Genomic DNA, 27,961 nt, shown 5'->3' on the forward strand with positions numbered 1-27,961 from the left:
AAGATAAATGCCATATATGCTTTTATTTGTTTAATTGGTCAAGCTGAACAAAATTATGCGCAGAAAATATAAATAACATTTGTCAGAAAGCACTTTTTGACCGATTTGCCTGATCTGATAGCTTCTACCCCTTGACCCAATTGAAAGTTGGACTGGTCCATATCAGACCTTTAACTGGAAGTGGATGAAAATATGAGTATCAAAAGTGCTGCAAACTCCGAATAATCGGTCCGAAATTTTAATCATGCCTGCTCACGTTGAAGATAAGTCCCATCAGAAGCCAGAGGAGCAACGCAATACGTTGTTGCACCTTCTGGTGCTTTATTTCAAGCTTGTTGGTTTGTTGCTTGGAGTTTGGGTTCTTGGCTATGTTGGATTCAGTGCAAGTTGGGTGTTCATTGGACTATTCATCTATATGTTCAATGATAGATTCAAGAAAAAGAAACAGTTCCAGATAGAAATTGCGCAAGCGCTTGCAAAGGACGAGAAGAAAGTGATACAGGCGAGAGTTGAGGACCTTCCCTCGTGGGTGAGTATGATGTCCTTGATGAAAATTTGCTTCCTTCCTTGTTCGATCATTCATTGTGTCACCATCAGTTTCTCGTTTTACTTCCCAGGAAAATTTACAAGCCCAGGTGGTGCATGCATATCCAGCCACTGATCAAAGTTCTACAACAATCATGTTATGATGATGATGATAATGATTGTCTATGGACAGTGTCAGTTAGTCACAACCACGTGTCTCTGCGGCCCATCAGATTGTCCTCGCAGCTAATTTACAAGGCTCTTGGTGGAGACATTGTCACAACCAGACTGTGGAGACCCTATCACGGAAGATAACACTCTTCTACCTGAATTGAAGCTCTGAGGACAGTGTCACAACCAACCACTGGAGACATTGCCACAACCAGGTCATACATGTAGGAGAATATGTTTTCCCACCCAAACTGAAGCTCTTATTTGGGACAATATCACAATCTGACTCTGCCACTGTAGAGACTCTCGCAACCAGATTATAAGAGAATGTTATACACACAGTTGATCATGTCACAGCCTTAGGTCTTCTGATAATATCTAGGCTGGCACTGATGAAATGCAACATCAAAAGCATACATGTACTTGTAGTCCCCCCCCCCCAAAACAACTTTCCTTTATTCTCCTTGTCACCTTCTTTAAAGATCAAGTAGATTTTAATCAAGCTGAGAAAACAGGCTGTGCAAACGCCCTCTTGAAATCTAGACAATCACTCGACTCATTCGTCAATGCCCTCTCAGACCAAGGACAAGGTCGATACTACAATACTACACCTTGTCTTTGACGTCCCCGTGATTACTCATTCATGCCATTAAAGATAATGAGTCAGATGAGGTCAGGTTTCTTTGTCTTCTCCTGTTTGTTGTTCTCAATAGGATATGTTTCATTGTCTCTTTCCCATATTGGTTCTTCAATTTGAACTTTCTTATGGGGCAATCTTGAACCATCTCATTGACCACAACCCCACCCCGCACCTAGGAGGTTTTAACATCACGACAGTCTCCCTCCCTTGTGGAAAGGAAGTACATTCAAGTGATGGAATCAGGATGCCCTTCTTACTCAGAAAAGGAGCATCATGCCCCTCCCCGTCGATAACCATGAACAAGTAGATGAATGGCCAGTGAAAAAAATACTTGAAATTTTATGTCAGTGTTAATTTATGTAATAATTGAAATTCCAATACATGAATTCAATCACTCTCTCAAAATAATGCATTTATTCTGGATTAATACATGGACATGTTTACAAAATGTACATACATATTTAGGTCAAGTTGGAGGCCTGGACTTCTCAGGTCCTACATTTTGCATGTCATACATACTTGAATGTTGGGTGTTCATTCAACTTCTTATACCAGAAACTTTCCCTGAAAAAATATTAAAAATTGTAATGAAATGATCTATCTTTATCTATAGTGAAATATCTGGAAAAAACATTTTCTTAGGATATGAAGAACTTCAGATTACACACTAACACTCAGAATGCACTGTCCCTTTGTCAAGCCTTTTTGATAGCGATTTTGATATTTCAATGCGATTCAATCCAGTTTACTTGATATTGAGGACAATATTTCAAATTATTGATTCAGCCATTGTCAGTGTTGGAAAGCTGGTTGTTTTCAATTGAAGAGAACTAGCGCACTTCTCAGAAGGTGCCACAGATAATCCTGTTTACTTGCTTACAGGTATGCCTGGGCAAGTGCTGAAGAATTAAAATCATAGTAGGGTGTGTCGTGCATAGCTCAGCACGTCACCTGCATGTGATGGGTCGTGTGACATGATATGCATATCAGCCACAGGGAATGGGTTAAAACCTTTTAAAATTGCTACGATATATTGATAGATGAGGTGTGAGACCTCACCATGTCAACTGAAGCATTATTAGCTCAGCAAACAACATTGGGCACTTTTTCATGCAATATTGTAAAAGAAAATTTAAAAAGGCTCCTGTGGAAACTTTCCCTGTGTCAGTCAGAGTTAGGTGCCCTCTGTCACTTAAAGCAAGTATGGTATGGATAATCTATAGGCCTACTTGCTTAAGGCATGCCCCTCCTGGGAGTCACTTTTAAGGCATGCCTCTCCTGGGAGTCGCTTAAGGCATGCCCCTCCTGGGAGTCGCTTAAGGCTTGCCCCTCCTGGGAGTCACTTAAGGCATGCCCCTCCTGGGAGTCGCTTAAGGCATGCCCCTCCTGGGAGTCACTTAAGGTTTGCCCCTCCTGGGAGTCGCTTAAGGCATGCCCCTCCTGGGAGTCGCTTAAGGCTTGCCCCTCCTGGGAGTCGCTTAAGGCTTGCCCCTCCTGGGAGTCGCTTAAGGTTTGCCCCTCCTGGGAGTCACTTAAGGCATGCCCCTCCTGGGAGTCGCTTAAGGCATGCCCCTCCTGGGAGTCGCTTAAGGCATGCCCCTCCTGGGAGTCGCTTAAGGTTTGCCCCTCCTGGGAGTCCATCCTACATGTACCCATTGATAGAGAGGTGACAGGCAAAGATGCTGTCACTCTGACTGCCCAGATGTTCTCATACACAGGACACTTCATATTGTTATGAATTATGCGGAAGCTTGTTTGTTTTATCTCTCACACGACATGATTGTAAACACTATTGGCTAGTGAAAACAGCAGATGTATTTACTGTTATCGTATTGATAGACTTTCAAGACATCCCAGGCACTATGCAGCCAGCCCATACTTCTGACACTGCCTGATCTTTATTGAGACCCGAAGACTTTTTTAAAGGCAATAATGGCTTAGGAGTTTTCTGGTGGTGTTTTCATTGGTGAAATGTAAACAGACTCATGGCAATTTTTTATTAGGCCTGTTGTGAAGTTCAGTAAATACGCTGTAAAATCCACAAAATTGGCTCGGCCAAAATGCCCAGGAACTCAATTATAGAGGTAAACAGCAGTGTTATTTCTTTGGGCAGTATGGAAAAAAAACTTCTGCAAATTGGCTTCATGTTTGCCATAAAAAAATCAATGTTTACTTTTATGAGCGAGCCAATATCATAATTGGAACTTGATCTGGGTACTTTAAGTTAACTACCTAGATTCATTCTGTATGGAGCCTATGGATGCCTTGACAAGTGAAAGACTGCAATCCAAGAGAAAAGGAGTGTTCTGAGATGGGGTTTTCTGATACCTGTTTCTAAAAATATAGTTGATGTGTGTATACCTACACCAAAGTTGCTGTTGCTTGTGTTTTTGAGTCTTGTCTATGCTTTATCTACCTCTCCTGTTCATTGTTGTTCTATGTATAATGTCAACCTCCCACCAGTTTGAGTTTGTATAGCAAAAACAGTATGATTTACACTTGTTAGTGCTAAAAATACGAGGATTGCCGCCGATAGGTGATGGTTCCTATAACACTTGATTAGATTAGTGTAGCCAGTAGGCCCTTGGGCTGCTTGAGCTGCAGCCAGGCATGCCAAGCTAAAACTTGCCATGTTAACAAAATGATAACTGTATAGGCCTAGTTTGAAACTGAGATTTTAACCAGATTGTTATCATCATTTCCTTATTTTCCACGGCTTATTTGTCCAGCACAAGTCTATCCTTACCTCAACCCGTGGCTTTTAATGAAAGCATTTTTCCTTGTCTTTTCAGGTGTTCTTCCCCGACGTGGAGCGGGCGGAATGGGTCAACAAGGTAAAATACAAAAAGTCAGGAATTTCATGTTTCACTTGTGGACGGGCCTGCCACTGTGCCAGTTTCCCCTTGACACATCCCCAGGTCCATGGTTGCCTTGATTGCAAAAAGTTGACACTCGTAGAACAAAGCTTAGCCAGAGGTAGAAGATGAGATACTCAGTATGCTTGTGTGTATTACAACCAAACTGACGATTCGTTCGTCTTCTCTTGTCGCTTTCAGATCTTGGAACAGATGTGGCCGTACATTGGAGAATTGACAAAAAATATCCTGGTGGAGAAAGTTCAGCCACAAATCATCGCCAATCTACCAAACTCGCTCAAATCATTCAGATTCGTCAAAATAGATTTGGGAGACATCGTAAGTTATTTAAAGCATTTGGTTAGATGAAGAATTTGTAAAACTAATGTTTATACAAAAGTTCTCTCCAACGATGTAGTTTCAGATCAGTCACCCATTGGCCAGAGTGACCGGGGTTTAAATCGGAAATTTATAAAATAGCTATTAACCTCATCCCAAGAACCATTTCCAAGCACTTTGAAGCCTACCTTTGAAATGCCTAGGGTCCAGGCTGATGAATCCTCGAGCAATTAATTGAATTATTCTCAAATTGTACTCCCAGGGGAGACTTCGCTGTCCTATTTTTATTTGTGTTGTCTTATCTGATGTGGATCTTTAATCGCTCTCAGAAATCAGAGCCTTTGTGGTGAACCGACCAATTACTTCGTTTCGATATTCGTGATTAATTAGTGCAAAATAACTCATTAGTTGGCTAGAGTGATTGATATGATTATTGATGGCGCTTTATGTTGGAGGTTTGAATTAACACTTCCTATTCCATTACGATTACTAGAGATACCTTGTACATGGTGTCCTGAAAATGTTTCAGGTCGCCTCTCTGTTAAGGAGAGCACTTGTCAGTCTTGAAGGTGTCCTTAATAGAGAGGTTCTACTGTAGTTGTTGAAGTGGCAATTGTGATGATATGTAACAACCTTTCTCATGCTTGATGGAATCCTGTGTTCATCAAGAATGTGTAAAATCTCCTCAATATTTTATTTAAAGATACGATACTGCGTTTCGTGGATTGAGTTTTCTGAATTCAAGCCCACTGTGACAAGTTTGTTTCCTTTTATTTCTAGCCTCCCCGGATAGGTGGCGTGAAGGCATACATAGCAAACGTGAAACGAGACGAGATTGTGATAGATGTCGATCTCATGTGAGTATACAGGGTAACCCGGAAAAAGTTGGGGAAAATATCGAGACTGCCAAGAATTTATCACCAAGAATGCTGTGTGATATGACGTTACAGTAGCGAATGCATATTTCTGTTTTCTGAGAATCTATGTTATGATTTGATGCATATGATTCAAGTAAGTAAGGTAGGATGGTACAATTATAGCTCCTGTTCTAATCATAGCCAAAAACATATCACTTTGAGGGAATAGGTTTTCACTATAATGGAGCCTATTTGTGTATAATTGTGTTCTTCCAGCTGTTTTCTACACTGTAGGGGCTACGATTTTACCATGGTCATACATGTAATTGTACCACTCTACTTTACATATTACATGTACTGAGGAGATCATGTGCTCTGAGTGCATTGCTGCTGTAGTGACAGCCTGGTGTATTAGTTACCCTTGATCTCGACAAGGGTTAGACAAGAGAGTAGAATATCGTATCAAGTCAAGGGTACCTGACGCACACTCCGTCAATATTTGACGATACTTGTCGACGTTGAGGATGCAACGATGACACGAGCCAGAAGAAAACATGATTGTGCACGGTTCTGTTTAAAGGGAGAATATAGGCAGCAGCTAGGTAGGCAAGATAAAGTTACACGAAGTCGCCAATAGGGGTCTCTCACAGTACCTCGAAATGATTCATGCTTGTACGAGGAATATATTTAGTGCTGTATCTGACATGACCCAGGGCGCTGTGTTTATAAGTCAGCTGAAGATGGCCAAATTAGCCCCACTGCTCCTGCCTATAGTCCCCCTTTAAGTCATATTTCCACAGCAAGGAAGAGACCCAAGTATGTTAGCATTCCGTATATTTGGATATGGAAATCTGGTAACCTAAATGAGGAAAAAAATATCGAATTTTACTGAGGACATGAAGACATTGAAGCCAAACAACAAGTGCGCTCAAGTGTTGTGATATTCTCCTAACAGATGCAAATGACTCTTTCAAGTTGCTTTGAAGTGCATTACATTAGTTAACCCAGAAGAGAAAATCGTTTAGTCATTAAGAGAGATGACTTTATGACTTAAAGTCAAGTAGGCAAGATGCTATCGTGCGATTTTCCTTTAAAAAGCCACTGTGCACATGATACTTGATGTCAATGATGCATGCAAATACATCATTATTCACGGAATGGGTGCAAATTCAATTTGACACTGCACAGATATTATTCAATCTCAAAATTGCATAAAATTATGCATGAAACAGGCCGAGTAGCGATCTCCAACAGTTCTGGTGTTGTTGCATGTAAGGTAACATTGTACAATTGTAGTCCTGGGACAATTATAGCCTCAGTGTGCATTGATGATGTGCACTACCAGATCTTTTACTGGGGGTATAGTTTTGCCCCTTTAGCTAAATTGTTTATCAATGTTGGGCAGTATTCGCCCATATGTGAGTATATAAGTACGCTTCATTTCTATTTTCAGATATGCAAGTGATGCTGATATCAAAATTTCTCTAAAAGGTCTCAACGCTGGTATAAAAGATTTACAGATCCGAGGTGACCTCCGTGTGATACTGCGGCCGCTCATTCCAGTGCCGCCGTTAATAGGGGGCGTAACTGTCTTCTTTTTAACAAACCCGGTAAGAATATCTAACTCTGTACTACGGTTCTTAAATTCGACATTGTCAAAAACAATCACAGAATTAAGATCTTGCATTTAGCATTGCATAATGTTAACTCTGTGTGTTCTTTTTTCAGCGTGTCGATTTCAACTTGACGGACATAGCCAATGCCCTGGATATTCCAGGATTAAGGTAGACTCTTTACATATGCCATTTTATGAAATGCAAACATAACAACAGAATTTGAGCACGCACAATTATCATGGTGCTAAGTTTTACCCACCTGTTTGTATCTCCACTTGTACATTGCATGGAGATATACCTTTTAATATGGCTGGTCACCTCATTCCTCTTTGATTTCAACCCTCACCTTGTCGATTTCAGTGATACCCTACGGAGCATCGTCCAAGATCAGATCGCAGCGTTTTTGGTGCTCCCTAACCGAATCCCCATCAGCCTTGCCGAGAACATCTCCCTTTCGAAGCTCAAGCACCCAATGCCCCAGGGCGTGTTACGCATGCATGTCATTGAGGCGAAAGATTTGAGAAAAGCAGATATTAATGTATTCGGCAAGGGCAAGTCTGACCCTTACGCAGTGCTACATGGTAAGTTACGTCCAATTCAGAGTTCAGATTTTGATTCCTGAATGACAGGATTTCTTCTCTGGTTAACATCTCCACAAGTCGAGTGTTTTGTTTTGTTTTGTTTCTAGGCTTACTAGGCATCATCCTCTCGCAAACAGGGCCTACAACACGACTCCTCCTCACGCATGTTGCCATGAGGGAGTAAGTATGCATCGCGTGAAATGGCCTAATATTGTCAGGATGACTAGGCTTTAAAATGCACTGTTTCATTTTGGCAGTTTCACAATAGGGAAAATGCATCCTCTTCATTTCAGTTGGGGCATTGACTTTCAAGACGAAAGTGATTCCGAACACCTTATCACCCATGTGGAACCAGTTCTTTGAGGTAAGTGGATGGTTATGGTGATATCTTGTATTCTAAACTCCATCCTCCAGAGACCTTTATTGGCAGTTGCGTTGGCTGTGTGTGTGGAAGGGGGACAGTTTGATTGAGTTTTGCATCTTTTGTTGCAACCTATTCGAATGTCAGGCCAGAACACAACCATGTCACTCCACATTATAGACAGCTGGATATGATGGCTCAGGACTGTTCTGTTCCAAATTAGTAACACGTTAGAAGGGCTGACTGGTTTTATCTTGGCTCTTGGAGTAAAATAGATGTATGAAAATATACAGGTCATCAAATCTTAACCTGACGTTGCGACGTCTTCTGATTTCCTCTTTTCATTTGATCACAGGCTGTGATAGATCAGAGAAGCGGGCAGATTCTACAGTTCGAGGTCATGGATGAAGATCAAGGCACCGAGGACGATTTCTTGGGAAGGTAAGGTCGAGCAAACGACAATCTCGGTCCGCATTGTGTCCAAGCTACTGACGCTGTCGAGAATACTTGTTGACAACAGACAAACTCAGAGGTTTCTAGTTACCAGGTTTTAAGGGAACTCAGCAGTATTCTTGCGGCATGATATTTCCGTGAGCATGGCCTCATTGTCCTGTTGTACATTATAATAAAGCTGCCATTATTGTCAATATGATAATCATAAGCAATTGTCGATTTCTTGCAGAGGTACTGTTGAAATTGAGAGCGTGGCAGACCGAGGGATGCTGGACTCGTGGATTCCTCTGGATGAAGTCAAGACCGGTCTGGTGCACTTCCGATTGTCTTGGTTACACCTGAGTGCAGATCCATCGAAATTGGCTGAGGTGGGTAAAGTTTGGTCCGATCTCTTGAAGGTTGGATGCATGGATATCCTGTTTTATGGACGATATTCTGTGAGGATCAGCCCTCGAGCAATGTCAGTCCTCTTATCAATCCTATCTAGGTGTTCCAGTATCCATTCTGGGCCAAGTCTGTCAGTATAAAGGCCTAGATGTGGAACCAATAGACTGTTTTTCCCCGTTAGACTGTATCGCTTGATGGGGTCAAAAGACGTGATGTCCCGTACCCATTTCGGGATAATGACGCTGATGCAAATAAATTGAATTGTTGGAATGGTCTGTGGCAAACATATTCATTGCTGCATTCTGCAAAAATGTTCTCAACTTCTTCTATGACCTACATTCAAGTTGTATTTGCAACTTTTTTCTCAGTCTATTTTATTCAATATATCACTCTCTCTTCTCTATTATGTTTATGTCCAGTTGTGTCTATCCATCTTTCCTCTTGCAGATGTATCCGTCACAGGTACTTCTCCCTTCTCTGTACTATTCTTTTCAGTTCTTGCCAAATTTTCAATTGGGGCTACACTTTTCTCCTACGAAATCACCCAAGTTTGAGAACAAATTCAGCACGGGCTGTTTAGTGTATATAGGGTATAGCCCAATGACAACTGGGTGGGGGGGGGGGGGATTTCATTTGTGGTAGTAGATCAAAAATTGAATTCATTCTGACCAAGATTGCTCTGTTCTGCAGTTCAAGACGTTTTCGGAGCTTTGTGTTTTTTGCCAATTGCGTTAATATTACTTCTATTTCATGTTTTATTTCCATTTGAATTTTGATGTTGGTCGTGTTCAAAATACTTATTATCAATGGTAAGTGGGAGTTCAGTGATATAACGTTTGCAGGTTTTCCCAAGCTAGATGCGGTAAACACTTTCTCATGCCAAGGTCAGCTTTCGTATTTTGCCATGAAAGATATGTTTTCGGTTTGCTGCCATGGCATTTGGTTGAATTGCGATCACTCGTCATGATGTCATGGCAGTGTCGCAGTGACTTAAAGCGCTTGTCTGCACAATGCTTCAAGAAAAGAACTGCAGCACTGGATTGAACAATATCACTTGCGTACTGTGATGAGGTTCAACTCTTACCAAAACAATTATGTTTCAGTGAGCAGTTCTAAAAGTGAACTATAGCATGAGAGAGTGTTTTTATGCTGTTTCCCCCAGCTTGGTGATCAGCTAGTGTGTGATTGCTTCAAGGTTCCTCAACCTGTAAAATCTCATCAACATCCACTGTCACAAGTCATGTAGTTCAGTACCTACGGCTAACACTTCTCTAGCAGTGATTAGCATGCGCTTTCAAGCATCTTAATACCAAGTGACCAAGTTCTAGCAAGCAATTGTTAAATAACTCGTTCTATGAAGCAGGTTTTGTGGCCATTCATCCTCATGGGTATGTGTGTGGGGGGAGCGGGGTCGCAAATGCTGCCGTACTTATAACTTTTGTAGAGTTCATTTTCAAAATGAGCTTGTGTAATTTGCTGGTGTGTTATATTCACATATTCATAGGCCTAACCAACTTCTGGAATCATGGTAATAAACACTAATCTGGTTTTCCAGGTGTCCAAGTACAATTTTTTTTAATCAATAAATATCCAAGGGTGTTTTTTCTTTCTTTTGTTTTCATAGGAAATCCATACTTGCTCATGGTTAAGATATGTATGTACTATGAAACCTTAAACGGTTTCGTAACTTCTTTCAGCATGTTCAGGGGGTGGAAAGTTGGGCGGAGATAGGAATCATGACTTTCATAACTCATCCTTGCGATTGTTCAACGAAAATAACTCGCTCGTCATAACTGCCTAACCCAACTTTTACCTCCCGTGCAAATTTATTTATCAGGCTAACTTCTATCCTTCAGTATTGCCAAGTCTTGATACACTTCTAAAGGCCTACTGCTTTCATTCTTAATTGCGAAGAATTGGTTGTTGTTGTTGTTGGATTGTAGCTGTAAAAATCCTGTCCGTCCCAGCTGTAAATGTCCCAACAATTTACAGGCCAAGTTTGGCCTATTTTCTGACAGAACGATGTCAAAACTTACCTTGTAGAAACAAGTAATTAATATCGGATGGCCTCATCAGTCATTATTTAACCAATTCATCCATTCCTAACTGTTATATTCAAAGCTCTATACTGGTAGTTTTATCAGATGCACCTAGTCCTAACATTGATTGACCATTACTATCTCCTCCTGAATAATTTACCACTTTCAGCACATGTATTGCTTTTCCTCCAAAATGTATATAAACCCTCTATAAACAATTTTAGGAGTCGAGTCTTGTCCATTTCACCACTCTCAATACCATAATGTACTGTGCAAAGCTGAAGAATGTTTCTATTTTACGGGGAGTGAAAATCAGCTCTGGATATATCAAGGATGTGATTGGGTGGGAGTGTGACCACACCCCTTTACTCTTTTTCTACAGAAACCAGACCAGGGTTACGGTACATTGCCACACAACTGTACTGAAAGGGTTAAACGAGAAAGCCTGGAAACCAGAAACAAAAGCTTAATTTTCTTGGCCTTACATGTAGTTTATTCCAATCCAAGCTGATGAATCTATATGCTGGTACATGTATGATATAATGAAATGTAAAAAAATATGGTTAAAAGCATCTTTTCATCTTTATTTCAGTCTATCCGTCAGGTGCGTGCGGCCCCGACCGCAGGACTCTCTGCTCCACTCTCCTCCTGTCTTGTGGTAGTGACCGTCGACTCCGCCAGTGGTCTACCGGTGAGTTGATACACCTTATTATACATGTATATCGATGTTTGGAAAAACTACCATGACTTGACGAATATCGCATGCCGCATTTCATGTTGTGTTTGATTTTAGGAAAGTTATATCATTCACTTTTATTCTTAGTAAGGTTGGTGCATGTTTAGACTGGTTCATTACAGCAATGAATAGGGCATTAGGTTGTCCCTGCATCATCCTTTTACTTTAGTTTTACATTCTTGGATCCATCGTATCTTCTTTATTTTCTGCTTCATGTACCCTCAGCAGATTTTGTTTTCAACATCGGTATCAAGACCTTGCTTTGATTTTGCGTTCTCCATGTTGTTTTCTTTTGTTTCCATGGCGACACAACAGGGCGTCAAGGTATCTATTGCTATTGTCTTGACCACGTGTGACTAAGCTGTGATTTGCTTTTATAACCTTGCCATCAAAATGTAGTCATTGCATCTCCCTTTTCCTTTAATTCTTGCCTGGTTGAACGTTGCAGAGTAACATGCTGCGGCATTGTAAAGGGCCTGGGTGCAGCCTGGCCCATGACCATGGCAAGAGGACCACGACAGCTAAGGGGGTCCTGTCCAATTTCCGGGCCTCAAAGGTGAAGGAATGGGAATGGCCGTGCTAGCATTTCTCAGCTGAAATGCCTCTATGCTGCATGGGGGGGATGTCAGATTGAATAATAATCTAAAAATATTCTAATTTGTTTGTGTTGTGCATTTGCGCACAACTTTAGGCGATTCTAGACGCAACATCACATTTTGCAGCATCCAGGCTCCGTGCATGGAAGCTGGTTACATTTTCTGACAAATGAGGATTTGCAATGTCTGCTCTGGTGTCCTGTATCATACTGAATAGAATTTGATGCTTTGGAAAAGTGGCAATAGAATTGTGTATTTTCTCAAAGGAGTCACCTTGCACCTTGAATGTACAGTATGTGTACATGTAGACACATAAAAAAGTATCATGAAACGCGAACTTGACGAGTGATATAAGATGAAATATTTAGATGCTACATGTACTTGCATTTAAAGTAACCCTAACCTTTGATTTAAATTTTCCAATCACATAGGTTCCGAGGCAAAAAGCCCACTCCTATTTTAATCTCACTAAAAACAAAATGGTAGTTAGAATTTCATTTCCTTGCTTTTGTCTTGACTGCACAATCACTGTGTGAACTTACACTTTGTAGATGGGTCACTCAGTTAACAGATGTATTTTGCCTTTAATGTATAATGGCTTTTGTAGCTCAAGTGCATTGATTGTACATGCAGGTCTTCAGCATGCTGTTGTGATTTTAAGCGAACATTTTTATATGAATTTGTCAATATGTTGCAATTTGTGACTCGCTCTACCAAAACTAGGCGCTTGTCGCATCTGAACTTGACAGGTTGATACGGACTTGTTGTTCATTTCCCTATTGTAGACCTTTTGTGAAATCTGTTACAAACTGATTTGGTCACATTTCACAAAAGGTCTACAATAGGGAAATGAACAAGTCCGTATCAACCTGTCAAGTTCAGATGCGACAAGCGCCTAGTTTGTAACAGATTTCACAAAAGGTCTACAATAGGGAAATGAACAACAAGTCCGTATCAACCTGTCAAGTTCAGATGCGACAAGCGCCTAGTTTTGGTAGAGCGGGTCACATTTGATTGGTATGTCTTGTAGAATTTTTTTTGTACCTTGGCAGATTCATGTAAATATCAAAGGAAATTCCTCCAGACAACAATTGTATATTTTGCGTTTTTGAACTAGTGCATTGTGATCAGGATGCCAAATAGATGTTGGCAGCACTTATCAGATATTAGCCAATCCCGAGAGCAGTATCAATGGCTTTTTTGCACCAAGAGGCAATATCACTTTTCTGGGGGCCAGAAATTTCATATGGCACGAGGGATTGGATTGGATTGATTTCAAATTATGATTATTTATGTCCATTATTCAACACCTATAGTGTCATCATCAGCATAACATTTCGATTATTTTCCCATAGGTGACAAAACGTAAATTCAATTTACAAACGAGAAGAAATTCTGTCAGAAACGACAGACACACAGGTTTTGTAAGCGTTCACAGGTCGTCTTCAGTATGTAGCGTAAAAAAACGTTTTTAGCTCAGCTGACAAAGTCAGCGGAGCTAGTCAAATAGCTATTCGATTGGTGTCCGTCCTTCCACCCATCCTGCCATCCTTCCATCCATCCATCCATCTGTAGGCAAAGTTGGGCATTTTGTAATCATACAACCGAGGCACTTCAAATCTAGTCTTGCTTATAAACACCGCAGAAAATGTTGCTTACGGAAAAAAATTTGGGCGATTCGACTCAAATTCAGCTCCCCAGGGGGCAAAATGCGTAAATGAAAAAACAATTTTTTGACGCTCTATTCCAGCAGATAAAAGCTCGAAATAAAGTTGAAAAGGTCTTCATGATACAGAAGTTTTGATATAAAATAGATTAGTGTGGATTTATATCACCAGTTGGCGGTAGTGAGCAAAACTGTTGTTTGACCCCGGATGACCCCGCTTTAAATTTCCCGCCGGTTACCTGGAGTACTATCATCAAGAAAATGGCGGTGACCTTTTTATTTCTACCGGAGCGATGATTTTGTAAGTGACAAATTTTCTTTTTTAAGCCTTTACGGAAACGTATTTTGGTACGAAACTTCACACGTTTATAGAAAAGATCAACGAGAATGTGTTCAAATGCCCTCATAACGATGAGTTCAACAGAATTTGGTCAAAACAACCTTCGAATGGAGTCAACTTTCTTTGCGAAATTGAAGCGACGACATCATTATTTATCGTAATTTATGCAGATCTGAGTCCAGCTGATGGGCGATGTTTTGATTTGTGTTCAAACTATTGGAAACTTCGGAAATTAGTTCTATTAGTTCTACTATTCCGTAGGAGTATATTATAGCCATTGATGTTGACAGCTAAAAGCACGAAAACTTTGTTCAGGTTTCTCGTCCAATCACGTGACCTCTCCAACACTCGATAATGCACTCTTTTCGTCCACGTTTTAGGCCAATCTTCGGCCTGAACATGAAATCTAATAAGCGCAGTACTTAAATCAGATGTTTCTCTCGCCTTGAAAACATTCCTGGGTAAAATCCATTGAGATTAGCCGAGTTAATCCACTTTTTCCGTGCCTAAAATCTCTGCCGCTGAATTCTATAAATAGAAACTATTAACATCGCGGCAGTGTGGTTCCCATTGTGCGCCCTCCCACTTCACACCATGTCAGGAACTTTTACGGAGAGAGAGGGCGTGCGGTAAGAAGAATGGCCAAAATGACGTCACGTTTTCCTGGCAATGTCTCTTTAATTGCCAGACCAGTCAAGCATTGGGAAAGCATCTTTAATTCAGACAACGTTAGAACTCGAAAAACGAATATGTTAATTTGCAAAATTAAAAGCAGATTTCACCACTAACCAGCCAAATCGGAATACGACGGCACAAAATGTTCTCGCTTTCCTCCTGCTAAAAAACCTTGTTCCCGCACTCCTATTTTAATTTATCCCAAGGAATATGATATGATCTGTTTTCACTTTTTTGTAATTAAATGGTATTCATATAATGAGATCAATAGTAGTGTCCGTGTCAGATCCCATCATGGAGGTATAAATAATTATTTATACCTCCATGATCCCATCGTTCAACTAGTCTTCTCTCCCCAGGTGCCTCACACGGACCTTCACGTACTCAAGACCAACTCTTACAATATCGCCCTCAAAACAACCCTGGAGTCATGAATTCACAGGTGCTCCTGTGAAATCTCAGTTCTAGTTTATTTATCAAACTTTATCGAGGGTTACCCGGTTATCGAATCGAATGGATGTGTCGATCGTCGGGGCGGATTGATATGTGGTTAGGTTGTGCGTCCAAGGCGATTACTAATAGGTCATTCAGTTAGTTTGAGAAAGATCATGATCATGAAGATGCGTGTTGTGTTATCATAACTGGAAAATAAGTTGAAGTTATTATTAGTACTACGATTCTTACATGAGTAAAAAGTAGACGTTTTAAGCAACACAATAATGTTACTCCCATTTTTTCTGTAAAGCTATACTGAACTAGGGATATCTTCCGTTGCCTCCTGTAATATTTACATACCATGGCTGATTAGTTCAATCATATTTCATCCAACTGGCAGCTCTGCATTGGAAATTTTAGTGGTATAACGTGTTCTCTTGACCTTCAAACAGTAGTATAAAGCCGATATTTACTACTTTATACCCTCAGTCCTATGTTATTAGGTCATATCCAGCTGAGCGCCAGGCCTTTGGGCCTCTTGTTACTTCACTGATAGGTTTGTGGAAGTGAGATTTTGAAATTGCACTGGGTTAGGTTTTGGGTGCAGAGAGAGCGGGATGATAAAATGGGGCCAGGTTTTGGCACTTTAACATTAACTTGGTGTTAAGTCTATTTGACTTAACTTAAGTCTATTTGACTTAACTGAATGACAGCCACAAACCTATCAATAGAATATCTAACTGTTTTTTTTATCTAAACAGATGATAAGCTTACATGATTTTGTGTCAATCTAAATTTTTCTGTAATACATTTCTATTTTTCTTCAGAGTTACCCTTTTAAATAGACTTTTGAGAATTTTAAGGAGATTGTGATGATATAACACTACCAACAACACTATTTTGTTGTTATAATACTAAGAGTAGTAGTTGTTAGTGTTGTTGTTAGTGTTTAAACTGTAACATTTTCCCCTCTATCCATCTCTGTAGTTCCAAAAGTCTACTGAGTCACACTGTTTTGTTTATTTGAACCCGATTTATTTGATAAAAATAAGTGAACTCAAAATACCTCTTCCTACTTTCAGTTTGGCTCAACCAACAAGAGTTTATTCCTTTACCTTTACAAGATAAATGTAATCTTTCTCATGCCCTCTAATGTTTTGTTTTTGTTTTGTTTTCCTAAACCACATTACCGTGTTTTTTTTAAAGAGTTAGTTAAGTTAACTGTTAGTGTTGAAAACGTTTTCGAGAAGATTTCCAAATATACTGAAACTGTGGACTACAGTGATGCAGTGGTTAAGGTTCATCGGTTGGAACCCCGGTCTGGTCACAATTTGTACTTCACAGTTCAGAAGGGCATGTTGCTGTAGGGAAGAGAATGCCTTTTTGCCATTATTCTAGATAGTTGAATTTGTGTAATGATTCAAGTCTGTTTACTGAAAAACTATATGAATGTAATTGCTTTTGCTTCAACTAAATTCTGTCAAGGTTAAGTTTTTTGTTCCATTTGCCATTAAATGAATTGATATTTTCTGAAACTGTTTTGAAAAAGTTCACATTGGCCAATAAATCATCAACGTTTTATTTCATTATTCACAGAAAAGCCGAAAAGGCCTAGAGGAGCCTAACCCCTACGCCGTGTTGAACTGCGGTGGGAAACAGGTCCAGACCCGCATCGTCGAGGGCACCATCGACCCCAGGTGGGAAGAGAGCTTCAACTTCCTCATCAACGACCCTAACTTGCAAAACTTGGATGTGGAGGTAATTAGGTCACCTTCTTCCTCTGACAGATTTGCTCTTGTAAGCATTTGTTGCATACCACACAGAGTGGTGCTCGTGGGGGTTTGAACCCATGAGCTTGTGATCGCAGGTCGGGCGTTCTTCCTCTGTACCACCACATTGGTGTCAGCAAAATGTTCATCTGAGCACCTGAGGTAAGGTTGGATACTTCATAGCCATAAGATTGGCGATTAAAAAAGGAGGTGTTGCTAACTTTTTAGTAGCAAGATTAGACTATTGCATTTGTCAGCTTTGAGCTTGATCAAGGCCCTCGTGCCCTCCGGTTCCTGTAAAATTTTACTGTTTGTATGATTGTCTTTTTCCAGGTGAAGGATAAGAAGAGCGGGCGTCGCCTCGGTACGATGATGCTCCCTCTGAAACTCTTACTGTCAGAAACGAACATGACGCAAGAACAGCCCTACCACCTGCATTGCGATAGTGACCCGGACGCGCAGATCACCATGAGAGTTGTTCTGAGGGTAAGTTGTGCGGAGTGTATCTGTTGGTGTCAATGAATCTTTCAACTGTCATAAAATGAAGTAATATCAGCCTTCCTGTCGGTGCGATTCTGACTCTGGTACTTGACACTAGACGTTCATCTCAACCTCACTGGTGTTTCTCGTTCATCTCCTAGGTTCTCACGTCAGAAACTCCACCTGACTTTCACGAAACGACCGAGAATCTGTTAAAGCCCCCAACGCCTTCCACGTCCACGCCAACAAAATCTGAACCAATCGAATCAACGTACGATGTGGTTGATGCACCGATACCGGAGGAACCCATCAAGATGCCCGAGCCTGATGCGCATTCGAATAACGTTGACACCGGCATGGAGATTCGCAAACGGAAGTTAGAAAAAGAGCCTTCTATAAGGTACTGTGGAACTGCCCGTATAGTAATCACCTCTCTATCAGGGACACCCTCTTTATTAAGGACACTGCATTTGGTCCAACATTGGTCATTTCCGTTGACTTCGACCACTGTTATCGAACAAGTTACAGCTGTTGTTTCAGCTGCCGATGAAATACTTTATACCGGTAATTGTTTTTTTCGTTTTTTGCCAAAGATTTCACCCTTCCCAAAATGGCCTGGCACTGAAAGGGTTAACATGAATTGTTTCTTTTTTGTTTCAGTTCGGCAGGAATTGCCGGCCTGGGCAAAATTCAGGTGACGATTAGATACAGTCCTCAGAGGAATCGTCTTATTGTTGTTGTACACAAGTGTGTGTAAGTATACACTGGCTTATTCATTGCGGACTGTTGGCAACATCTTTTGTGCAGTGTTGGAGAAATTATCACATTAGTACCATGACCATTCAATGGAAAGCTATCTATTTTCATTTTCTGAAAGTACTTCTTTTGTCATGGTTCATTCTTGTTTCAAGCTAGCTGCCCACCAAAACTGCAGTGCTGCCATTGGGTCAGGGTTACTTGGCCCCTTTCCCAAACACATATAAAAGTGCTTCACGGCTGAGAGGCACTCTGGGGTATCATACAGCTGCCCGTTAATTTTGGCACTCACTTGAGCTTGACCTTTCAAGGACAAAGCAGAGACTAGATAAGGTCAGAAGCAACAACCTATGGATTGAGCGTCAAACACTTAAACAGAAAACCTCTGCCCTTAGTTAGAAAATGGTGCAAGTCTTCTTGAATTGGCCTATTTTTGTTGTTGGAGTTCTGTTTATACTGAATGCATTAATACATTATTTCAGAAATTTGATGCCCTGCGACTCGGACCACCTCGCCGACCCGTACGTCAGAATCTATCTTCTGCCAGAGAAGAATACGCTTGGGAAACAGAAGACGAAAGTGATAAAAAACAACTTGAACCCAATTTTTGATGAAACGTGAGTAAGCCTTTTCAAAACCTGCAAAGTTTAGCCAACTCCAAGCACTTCTTGCTGAATGCTCAACAGTAAGGTTCTCAAGATATTGAGAATTGTTGAAAGATACTGACTTGACCATTCATCTGAAAGCTGATGTTAATTCTGGAGAGTTTTATCCCATTTTCAAACCTATTTACAATTGAAAAGGGTATTTCACCCTTTGACTTTATTAGAAGTGTTATAAGATCATGTTAAAATCACCAAAATCCCAAGAAAAAAAAACCTCCCGTGGGTAATTTCCACTTTTTACAAAGGATTTTACACAATGTTGGACTTAAGGATCCAGACAACTCTGTTAAATCTTAGTATCCACTACACTAGACCAACTGCTCAGGGTTTGCTCTTCCCTGATCTGCACTTAAAGATTTCAAAAATAGACTTCCTTGATTACAGATTCGAATTTGCGGTGAACCAGCAGGATCTGGACACACGGACGTTGGACATATCGGTGAAGAACTCGGTGGGCATGTTCTCCAAGAGCAGACGGAATATTGGCAGCGTTTTCATTGACCTGATGAAGTTTGATCTCTCGAAGGCTGTCACTGAATGGTAAGGAAACTTGTAATCCACACAGTTTTCTGTTGGCTGTCCCAATGCTTTTCCAACTTGAACTGTCCTCGTGCTTTTCCAACTTGAGCTGTCTCAATAATTTTTCAACTTGAGCTGTCCCAATGCTTTTCCAGCTTGAGCTGTCCCAATGCTTTTCCAGCTTGAGCTGTCCCAATGCTTTTCCAACTTGAGCTGTCCCAATAATTTTCAACTTGAGCTGTCCCAGTGCTTTTCCAACTTGAGCTGTCCCAATGAAATCTGTTCCGGAGAGTGAGATTATCATATTTTCTTTAATCGCCTGCAATTTTATGCTTTGTTTTCATTTATCTATTGTCTGTCAATAGAGCCCACATATATTTTCGAGAATAAAAAAAAATTTTGAACACAAAAATTCCACTTTTCATATACGGTGACCACGCTTTCTTTATTTCCTGTTTTCTGCTCTTTTCAGGTATGATCTTGAAGATTCCCAACATGCTAATGCCAGCTCAGTGTCAATTGAATCATCTTTATAATGCCACCTACCATCCCTCCAAGTTGACGCTTCCCAAGCCTTTTACCATATCATTCAGAGTAGTCCATGTGTACTATAGGGGTGATAACTGCTGCAATATTGAGAAGTTTTTCTGGCCAAATATATTTTGCCTTCCCTCCAAGTTGACTCTTCCGAAGACTTTTCCATATGGTTTAGGGCAGTCCATTGTGCCCTATAGGGGTGAAATGTGGTCAAAGTTATTTCTTCCTTTGCCTTTTCATTTCATTACCAAGTGTTCAAGGTGGTCCTTGTACATTTTGGGGGTTAAAACTGCTGCAATATGTGAAGTAGTTTTTTACTTGAAACAGTACAGTAGTATGCATCATATTGTTTTCATTCAATTCCATTCCACATTTGAAAAACTGACTGGAGACGTTTTCTGGGACACTCTGTAGGTCACAATGTACAGGGTGGCCCAGAATTATTTTCCCTTGCACAATGAAATTCTATTGTGTATTCGCTGTGTTAGGGAAAATGATTCTGGACCACCCTGTAGTCTCCTCATGTTGTTTGATTGTGTTGGTACATTTGTGATGCATACCACCACTGCCCTCTACATGGGAACTCAGTAACTATAAAAGAGTGGCACGATATCATAAATCAACTCCTGCTTCTCCCAGATGAATCTTCTGCAAAATGAGAATATTGTTGTCTAAGAGTAACAATCATAGTGACAGATCATGAGTCGGCAGCAAGTTTGTAAAAAGTGAATTATATATATATTTTTTGTACAATTGTATGTATTGGTGTAGATGAACATTTAACTTATTCAAGAATTGTATTGTATTACCGATAGTTTTAGCTGAGGTGTTTTTAGTTGGATTAAAGAGGGATTATAAAAGTTCTGTATGAAATAAGTTGAAACATTATTCTTTTATTGACATTTTCTGGTTGAGTCAGACAGTTTCTGATCAGAATACTTGTAACAATTTCTGAGATTAAAAGTCAAATTTCATTGTTGAGGCTTTGAAATCACTTGGTGAACAAGGCCATTCGGCTGGCTGTTTCCGCTTTGTGAAGCGGGTGTGGATTTCTCAAGGAGTATATCAATTGGCTCAGGTGTTACTGTATGTTACTTTTGGTTGGTTTCTGAGGGGGCATGTTGGGCTGTAATTAACTGGGCATAGAACTAATTGGGTATGGTGTTCACCTTTTGCCATATTCATATACTTTCAGGTTTGACCTTCAATCTGAGGACCGAGATGATAAGTCTGTCGATTCCATTGTCCCTGATAAAGATAAAGAGACTATCATTTAAACTCTAAATGTGCTTCTGGCCAGGGCATTGAAATCTGCAATAAATTAACCTATGTGTCACTTTAAGAGTTCTTCCAAGTGGATTTGAATCGGAGGTGTGCATGTTGACAAGAACATTTACAATGAGGACAAAAGTGTCATATTTTGTAAAAAATGTTCCGCTCCTCTTACCACCGCTAATTAGAGTTTTCAATCATAAATGTGCTTAATTTGTCCAATACTTTATAGTGTTGCTTTACATGTTTAATTTGCTTCTGCTAGTAGTTCAAAATTCACAAAATTACAACAGAAGTCACTGCACAAAATTTGGAGCCACGTGTAACAAAGTCCCCAAACCATCTTCCTGCGCCCAGTTAATGCTGCTGTACACTTCTTCAACTTCAAGGTAGACACCACTTGTCAAAAATGACCCTTCCAATTGTTATGTTCACATACCTGTTATGCAGTATCGTTATAGAAAGTCCAGTGCAACTATAAATACTTTATCGATTAATCCAGTAGTTTATTAAAAAGGCTGTATTCAACATGCCTATCACCCATACATGCTTATCGTTAGCTTATGGATGAAGCTTTACCTGGTTCTCTACCAGTTACCATATAAAAGTAGATGCGACGTGATGTTGCAAGCACTGCTTAGTGCACTAAAAGCAATTCAGTTTAACAAAAATAATCGCGACACTGAAATGAAATAAAAGTTCCTCCCTTGGCCTAAGCACCTTTAGAAGCCTTGTTTTGTCCCTGTCTGAAATTTTGACACGACCTTTGATGCATGTCCTCAATCCTTGGCTTTCCATCTCGGTGTGGTCCAGTCGCCAATCATAGTCTTTGTGAGCATTTTATACCAACCCCTACAACGGTCGAGTTGCGCAAGAGGTGTGAATTGATTTCTCAGTCGGTGTCAGTCACTGTCTCATCTGAATTGAAGAATACATCGCCGTCTGAGACCGAATGAATTAAAAATATAAACAAAATCTGGCACTTTTATTTTTTTCAAGACGTGTCATCTGTTCCAACCTGTCACAATCCTGATGAACGGCAATGTGGACTGATATTCAACTTGACAACAAAATGATTTGAAAGTCCTTTACCTTTTTGATTGCCCACGGTCAAAAGTGCTCATATGATTATTATTGGCCTCCTGATGCATGATTTTAAGTTCGAACTTTACTCTGTGTACCAAAAGCACTTTAGAATTGACCAGATATTCATCCTAAAAAGCAGGGGCTGTTCGCTGAATGTTCATTTGGTCAGTTCTGATTGTTACTACTTTTGGGACACGCTGTATATTATTACACATTTTTTGGTACACCCTTCATACCATTACTGTCTGCCTCTTAACATTTATGCTTTGGTGAGGTGAAGGGGGGCCTTGTATATTATTATCAGAGTTCTTGAATGGGAGGCATAGGCCCAATTTCTGGGCCACAATGCCTAAATGATGATGATGATAATGATGAACAAGTACATGTACTGTATAGTGCATGCACGGCATGGCATGGCAGTTCAAAGTAATATACTGTGCCACCAGAAATTGACAATAGGCTGGTGAAATCCTTTTTGGGTTGGTGAAATCAAGGGGCAAGGGGCGAAAGGCTCTCCTCAATTTCATCAGCCCACAAAAGATTCTGGCAAGTCTGTTGTCAATTTCCGGCGGGAACCGATGGGTGTGTCTATTTGAATCACCGCACTGAAATAGACTAGGACTTTTCCTTCTCTGTTTTTTTTGTTACGGCCTGTATGTATTGATGAGATTTGAAAGATGATAACTGTACAGTTCCCATCACAATCGAGATACCCTCTTCTCCACGTCAGCAGTACGACCTACACTCTAGTGCAGCATATGCTGTACCTGTGCAGCATATGCTGTACCTGTGCAGCTTACACATTGGTTGCATGCAAATTGCTGTGTAGGTTTGCAAAACATGCATAGATCATACGGTTATCCCATTGTAAGAAGGTGCGTTTAAGGTGCCCACAACTTACATAGATTGTGGTTCGAGCGTTCAGGCAACCTACTGCAGGATTGTGAGTTTCGTATACATCGAGCATAGCATACACACATTTCAGGATGTCAATTGTGATTGGGACTTTATGGGTTTTTTTTCAATGAGATTTCCCACCGGTTTTCTTCTAAGGTTGTGTTGTAGGGTAATGAGAACTATTGCATGGGACTCTATCATTTTGAAAGGTTTGCTTTTCAGGAATATTTATCTTATTTCGAATGTATTGAATAATTTGTGGTATTAAGGGTAGTAATGAATTTGTGCGATATTTATTATAAATGTATATTTGGTTGATTTGGGGTGAAACATCAATTGGAGTGCTTAAATTGCATTTGTGTACTCATGAGGTTTGATTACGCTGCTTGTGCCATAAGGCACCTATTCCATAGAGCTATACCCTATACTATACTATACGCGAACAATAGTTTCATGGTCATGCACCCTTTGTGAAGCCATTGTTCGCGTATAGTGTAGTATACCGTATACCTCTATGGAATAGGTGCCTAAGAGATTAACCACCAAAACTATGTGCTAAAATTGTTGTCGCCTTCAGTGTAGCCACAATGTTTAAGAAGTAACCTAAAACTGGTAGCAAAGTACATATACATTTAGGCAGGTAGTTAGATTTTAAAAATCTGTAACAAATTCTCAATTTTATTTCTGTTTTAAAAATGGCAAATGTGGGAGAGCCCACTATGCAGACAAAATAATTGGTGTAGCCTTCTGTCTACCAAGAATCATGGTACTCAATTTTTCTGTATATAACCAATGTGTGAAGAGCTCTAGTTTCAATTTACGCTCTGATTTGTTGCCACTGTAGATTATTTAGTAAATTTTATTGTGTAAATAAAATGAAATGTAATGTCTAAATTGCTTCTTTGTTTCTTTAAAGTTTTGACTCTAAATGGATGGGACATTGTAATAAGCGTGCTGGTGTGAGGAACACACAAATAGAGACAAGAGAGTATATTGTTACCATGAGGACATGTGCGCTGTTAACAAATTTTCAGGCTATATCGCATTCTGAACGTACTGATGTAGTCCCTGTGCAGCTTAATACTCCGAACATACTTTCATGTTGCTTGAACACTGAAGAATGTCAAAACAATGAGGGTCTACAGGGTGGCCCAGAATTATTTTCCCTTGCACAATAGAATTCTATTGTGTATCCATTACTGAAGAATGTGAAAACAAAGAGTGTCTACAGGGTGGCCCAGAATAATTTTCCCTTGCAGAATAGAATTCTTTTGTCAGTGATGAAAAAATTTCTAAGTACAAACATTTTTTTCAGTTTTTTTTTGCTCAAAATGAACCAACATCGACGACGACGACGACAAGTACACGGGTATGGGGACCATGGTCACTATAACAGATTCATGACGCGAGAGACAAGGTGGCCACCACTCCAATATATGGACAGGCCAAAAGGCAGGGATTTCAGGATGGACAGTCTTATCTTAGCAAGAGCAATGGTCTATGTTGGCATCCGGGTGATATTCTTTGGGTTGCTGCAATGTGAGAGGGCCGGGAATGGTCTTTTTCAGAGCGCCGGGATCAGCCAACGATCAGCTGGGGCATACTGGACAGTCACCCTTATTTTAGCAGCGAGATTCGGGACAAGACTGCACCGCCACCCTGCTTCACCAACACTGCTCATTTGGAAACAGGAGTGAGCTATTTTCATAATCGGATAGGCCTATTGGGAATATGAAAATACCAGATTTGACATTTTGTTTCAATATTAAGGAGACGAAAGATGGCCGTCGACAGAATTGTCACAAGAGGTATTGAATGACTTGTAATAAAAAAGAACAAGATACATTTACTATTAAAACATTATTTATTCACAAAATACAAAATTGCACTTAGACATTCAAGGCTGTCTAACTATTCAACTTATTTCCATTTTAATAATGTCCAACTTTTTCTCCATGGACTTTCGGTGCAAATCAACTTTTTTAGGCGTTGTTGGTCGCGGTCCCACTTCTCCTGGCAGTATCTCCTCACATTTAGGACCGAATATTTCATCCGTGGTCGGAATCGTTCGGATATCTGGTCCGATATTTGTCCATATAAAACACAGGTCGGGTTTGAGTGAAACGGTGGGGTAAGGCGATCGGTAGGACTTGAAGTATTCTGATGGGGCATGGCAGACGAATTCCAGATATTCAAGTTTTCGTGGTAGGTCCTCCTCTGGGCCTGAAATGACAAGAAGAATGTCAAATGCTTAAAAATGTCGCCAAAAGTGGGTGAGGGAAACGAAAAAGAGACAACAACAAAAGTGTATGGCCGGTGTACCCCCATTTCGCCTACACCCATTTCGCCTACACCTATTTCGCCTATTACCCATTTCGCCTACCCCCATTTCGCCTACCCCCATTTCGCCTACCCCCATTTCGCCTACACCCATTTCGCCTATTCACCATTTCGCCTACACCCACTTCGCCTATTCACCATTACGCCTACTCACCATTTCGCCTACTAAAAAGGAAAAGAGTGGTGTGCGCTGGACATTTGAACAATTTTACGAATTGTTGAGCTTGGTTTTTTTCCTTCATATTATAGCATATTTCCCAGTTAAACTTTACCACACTTTATCATTTCAACCCGGCCTCTTGAGACAAGACCACCATTGATTTTTTAAGCCGCCTTGCATCAAAATATGCTTCGGGTTGTGAATCTGAAATTTGGATATGACATTCCAGACAGTCAGGCGAGTAAATGTTGAAATTTTATTAAAACTGGTGGTTGTCCACGAATTTTTTTTCTTCAAATTGGACAAATTTGAGAGACCATGATATTTCCACTGTTTTCAGCCAAATCATGACCCTACTCATGACCCTACTCAGTTCGTCTGATAGTATTTAGTTGGTATTTAGTTGGATAAACTGCATATTTCTAAAAGCGTTACAAAATTCTGGCACCAATAGACATTTCAAATTAGACTAGAAGGCTGAAGCATCTTTTGAATTTGAAGTCACTATCATGAAACATTTGAAATGATGTAGGCAAAATGGGTAATAGGCGAAATGGTGAATAGGCGAAATGGTGAATAGGCGAAATGGTGAGTAGGCGAAATGGTGAGTAGGCGAAATGGGTGTAGGCGAAATGGTGAGTAGGCGAAATGGTGAGTAGGCGAAACGGATAAATTTTGTAGGCGAAATGGGTGTAGGCGAAATGGGTGTAGGCGAAATGGGGATGAACCATATGAGTTTGGACTTGGCTTGAGTGAAATTAACAATATCTTATCTGTTTTATCAGTATAATCCTTTTAAAAGTGACAGCTACAAAGATCAGCCTGCATGTAAGTCTCCGAAGAAAGTCAGACCTCAAGTCAAGAAGGCATGCTGCACTGAGTGTAAACCAGTTTAGTGAGTTGATTGATCTTACATTGATGGAGAGGTTATTTAAAAAGATGATTGATAGATCATTCACTTTTTAGATTTTTGATTAATTATTGATGAGATGATGATATCATACCCAAGATATAGGTAGACGGATCGAAGACATCTCTTGGACTGGCCTGAGTTGGCAGTAGCCAGGTAATGATTGCACTCTTCTCAAGGAATTGGTCTTGCAAGAATCCGCGGATCTGGCCGTAGTAGACTCCACCATCCTCATCAAGAAGAGAAACGATGTCACCAGCTTGGAAGTAAGTACCCTAGAAAAATAAAAGAACAAAAATTGAGGTTTGTAACTGATGCTGTTCTCCACACAGTTCATTGGGTTCAAAGTTTAAAAGGGTCAAAACTGATATGATATTGATAATGATCACACTGGGCATAATCTACGAGTTTTAGAAAAAGATTATAATACGAAAGTATGAAATAGTCATTCAGTGAATTGTACTTTTATTTTTAAAACTCACCTTATAAAATACCCAATCACTTGTCACAACAGTGGCAACGGGATTCGGAGATTTGATTGGCTGGAAAAACAGAAAGATCCAAGGTAAGGATAGTAAAAATGTGATTGAATCATAACCCACAACTTTTTCAATGAATAAATTTCAATCTCTCTGGAGTGGAAATCAAATAGAACAAGCCCATCCCTTCTTGTCTGTTGACACTGACCGCTATTGTTGTTGCATGCACGGTCTCTTCCGTCAAATGCTGTTGAAGTTGAAGAAACTCACATTTTTCTTGAAAATAACTCTCCTGCTCTTTCCTTTCGTAGCAATGCCCTTCGTGATGTTCTGGTGCCTGTGTCGTGTCGGTTTTAAACGCGCACTCTTCCGGAGAACACCCTGTTGCACGCTACTATTGCTTGCACCATTCTGTGTTTTCACAACGTTGACGGTGCTACTGCTGGCTTGGCTACCACCGCTTATATTGCCATTTCCATTATCTGTCCCGCCACCTTCAGCCCCAGGATTCAAGTGCTTCAAACCGCAGGAATTACACAAGACCTCGCCCTGAGGTCCCTTTCTCCACATAGTGGATAGATTTGTCTTGCAAGTGGCGCATATTGGTTTGACACCAAATGGCATTTTGATAGGTAAAATCTGATTTTTCTCTGTAAAATTTGAATTTTTGTGGTCAATTGTCCACCATATTGGGACTCTACTTGGGAATTGATCCTGAGTTAGCGATGGAAAATTAATTTGAAATCATTAAATGGCCAATTTGAGAACAATTAAAATGATGATATTACATCATTATTGTAAGGGTAAGGAAAAAAATGC

The 27,961-nt window shown here is 40.3% G+C and overlaps 2 protein-coding genes across 5 annotated transcripts; one reads left to right on the forward strand and one right to left on the reverse strand.

Annotated features, from left to right (window-relative positions):
- The first annotated feature begins 166 nt into the window (after nucleotides 1-166).
- On the forward strand, nucleotides 167-24,147 carry LOC135498481 (extended synaptotagmin-2-like). 4 transcript variants are annotated; one of them, XR_010449067.1, is made up of 19 exons: nucleotides 167-529; nucleotides 4,129-4,170; nucleotides 4,393-4,530; nucleotides 5,311-5,387; nucleotides 6,841-6,997; nucleotides 7,116-7,171; nucleotides 7,364-7,584; nucleotides 7,878-7,948; nucleotides 8,301-8,386; nucleotides 8,628-8,766; nucleotides 11,417-11,515; nucleotides 16,869-17,030; nucleotides 17,375-17,527; nucleotides 17,683-17,921; nucleotides 18,182-18,274; nucleotides 18,760-18,894; nucleotides 19,327-19,482; nucleotides 21,194-23,651; nucleotides 23,786-24,147. XR_010449067.1 is itself a non-coding variant. In XM_064788789.1 (18 exons), exons 1-18 carry the CDS (start codon nucleotides 245-247, stop codon nucleotides 19,995-19,997), a joined length of 2,373 nt encoding a protein of 790 aa, XP_064644859.1. In that variant the 5' UTR covers nucleotides 167-244; the 3' UTR covers nucleotides 19,998-24,147. The 4 variants fall into 4 exon arrangements, 3 of the variants coding, with proteins under 3 accessions (XP_064644859.1, XP_064644857.1, XP_064644858.1); XM_064788789.1 differs by having other exon boundaries at nucleotides 19,934-24,147; XM_064788787.1 differs by having other exon boundaries at nucleotides 21,194-24,147.
- A 951-nt stretch (nucleotides 24,148-25,098) lies between these two features.
- Nucleotides 25,099-27,832, reverse strand: LOC135498047 (GATA zinc finger domain-containing protein 1-like). Its single transcript, XM_064788195.1, has 4 exons — nucleotides 27,413-27,832; nucleotides 27,146-27,205; nucleotides 26,758-26,938; nucleotides 25,099-25,476 (listed from the first exon to the last, which is right to left on the reverse strand). The coding sequence occupies exons 1-4, from the start codon at nucleotides 27,764-27,766 to the stop codon at nucleotides 25,169-25,171; spliced, it is 903 nt and encodes a 300-aa protein (XP_064644265.1). The 5' UTR covers nucleotides 27,767-27,832; the 3' UTR covers nucleotides 25,099-25,168.
- Between the last annotated feature and the right edge of the window lie 129 nt (nucleotides 27,833-27,961).

This window comes from Lineus longissimus, chromosome 13 (genome assembly GCF_910592395.1).
Source record: "Lineus longissimus chromosome 13, tnLinLong1.2, whole genome shotgun sequence".
NCBI lineage: Eukaryota > Metazoa > Nemertea > Pilidiophora > Heteronemertea > Lineidae > Lineus > Lineus longissimus.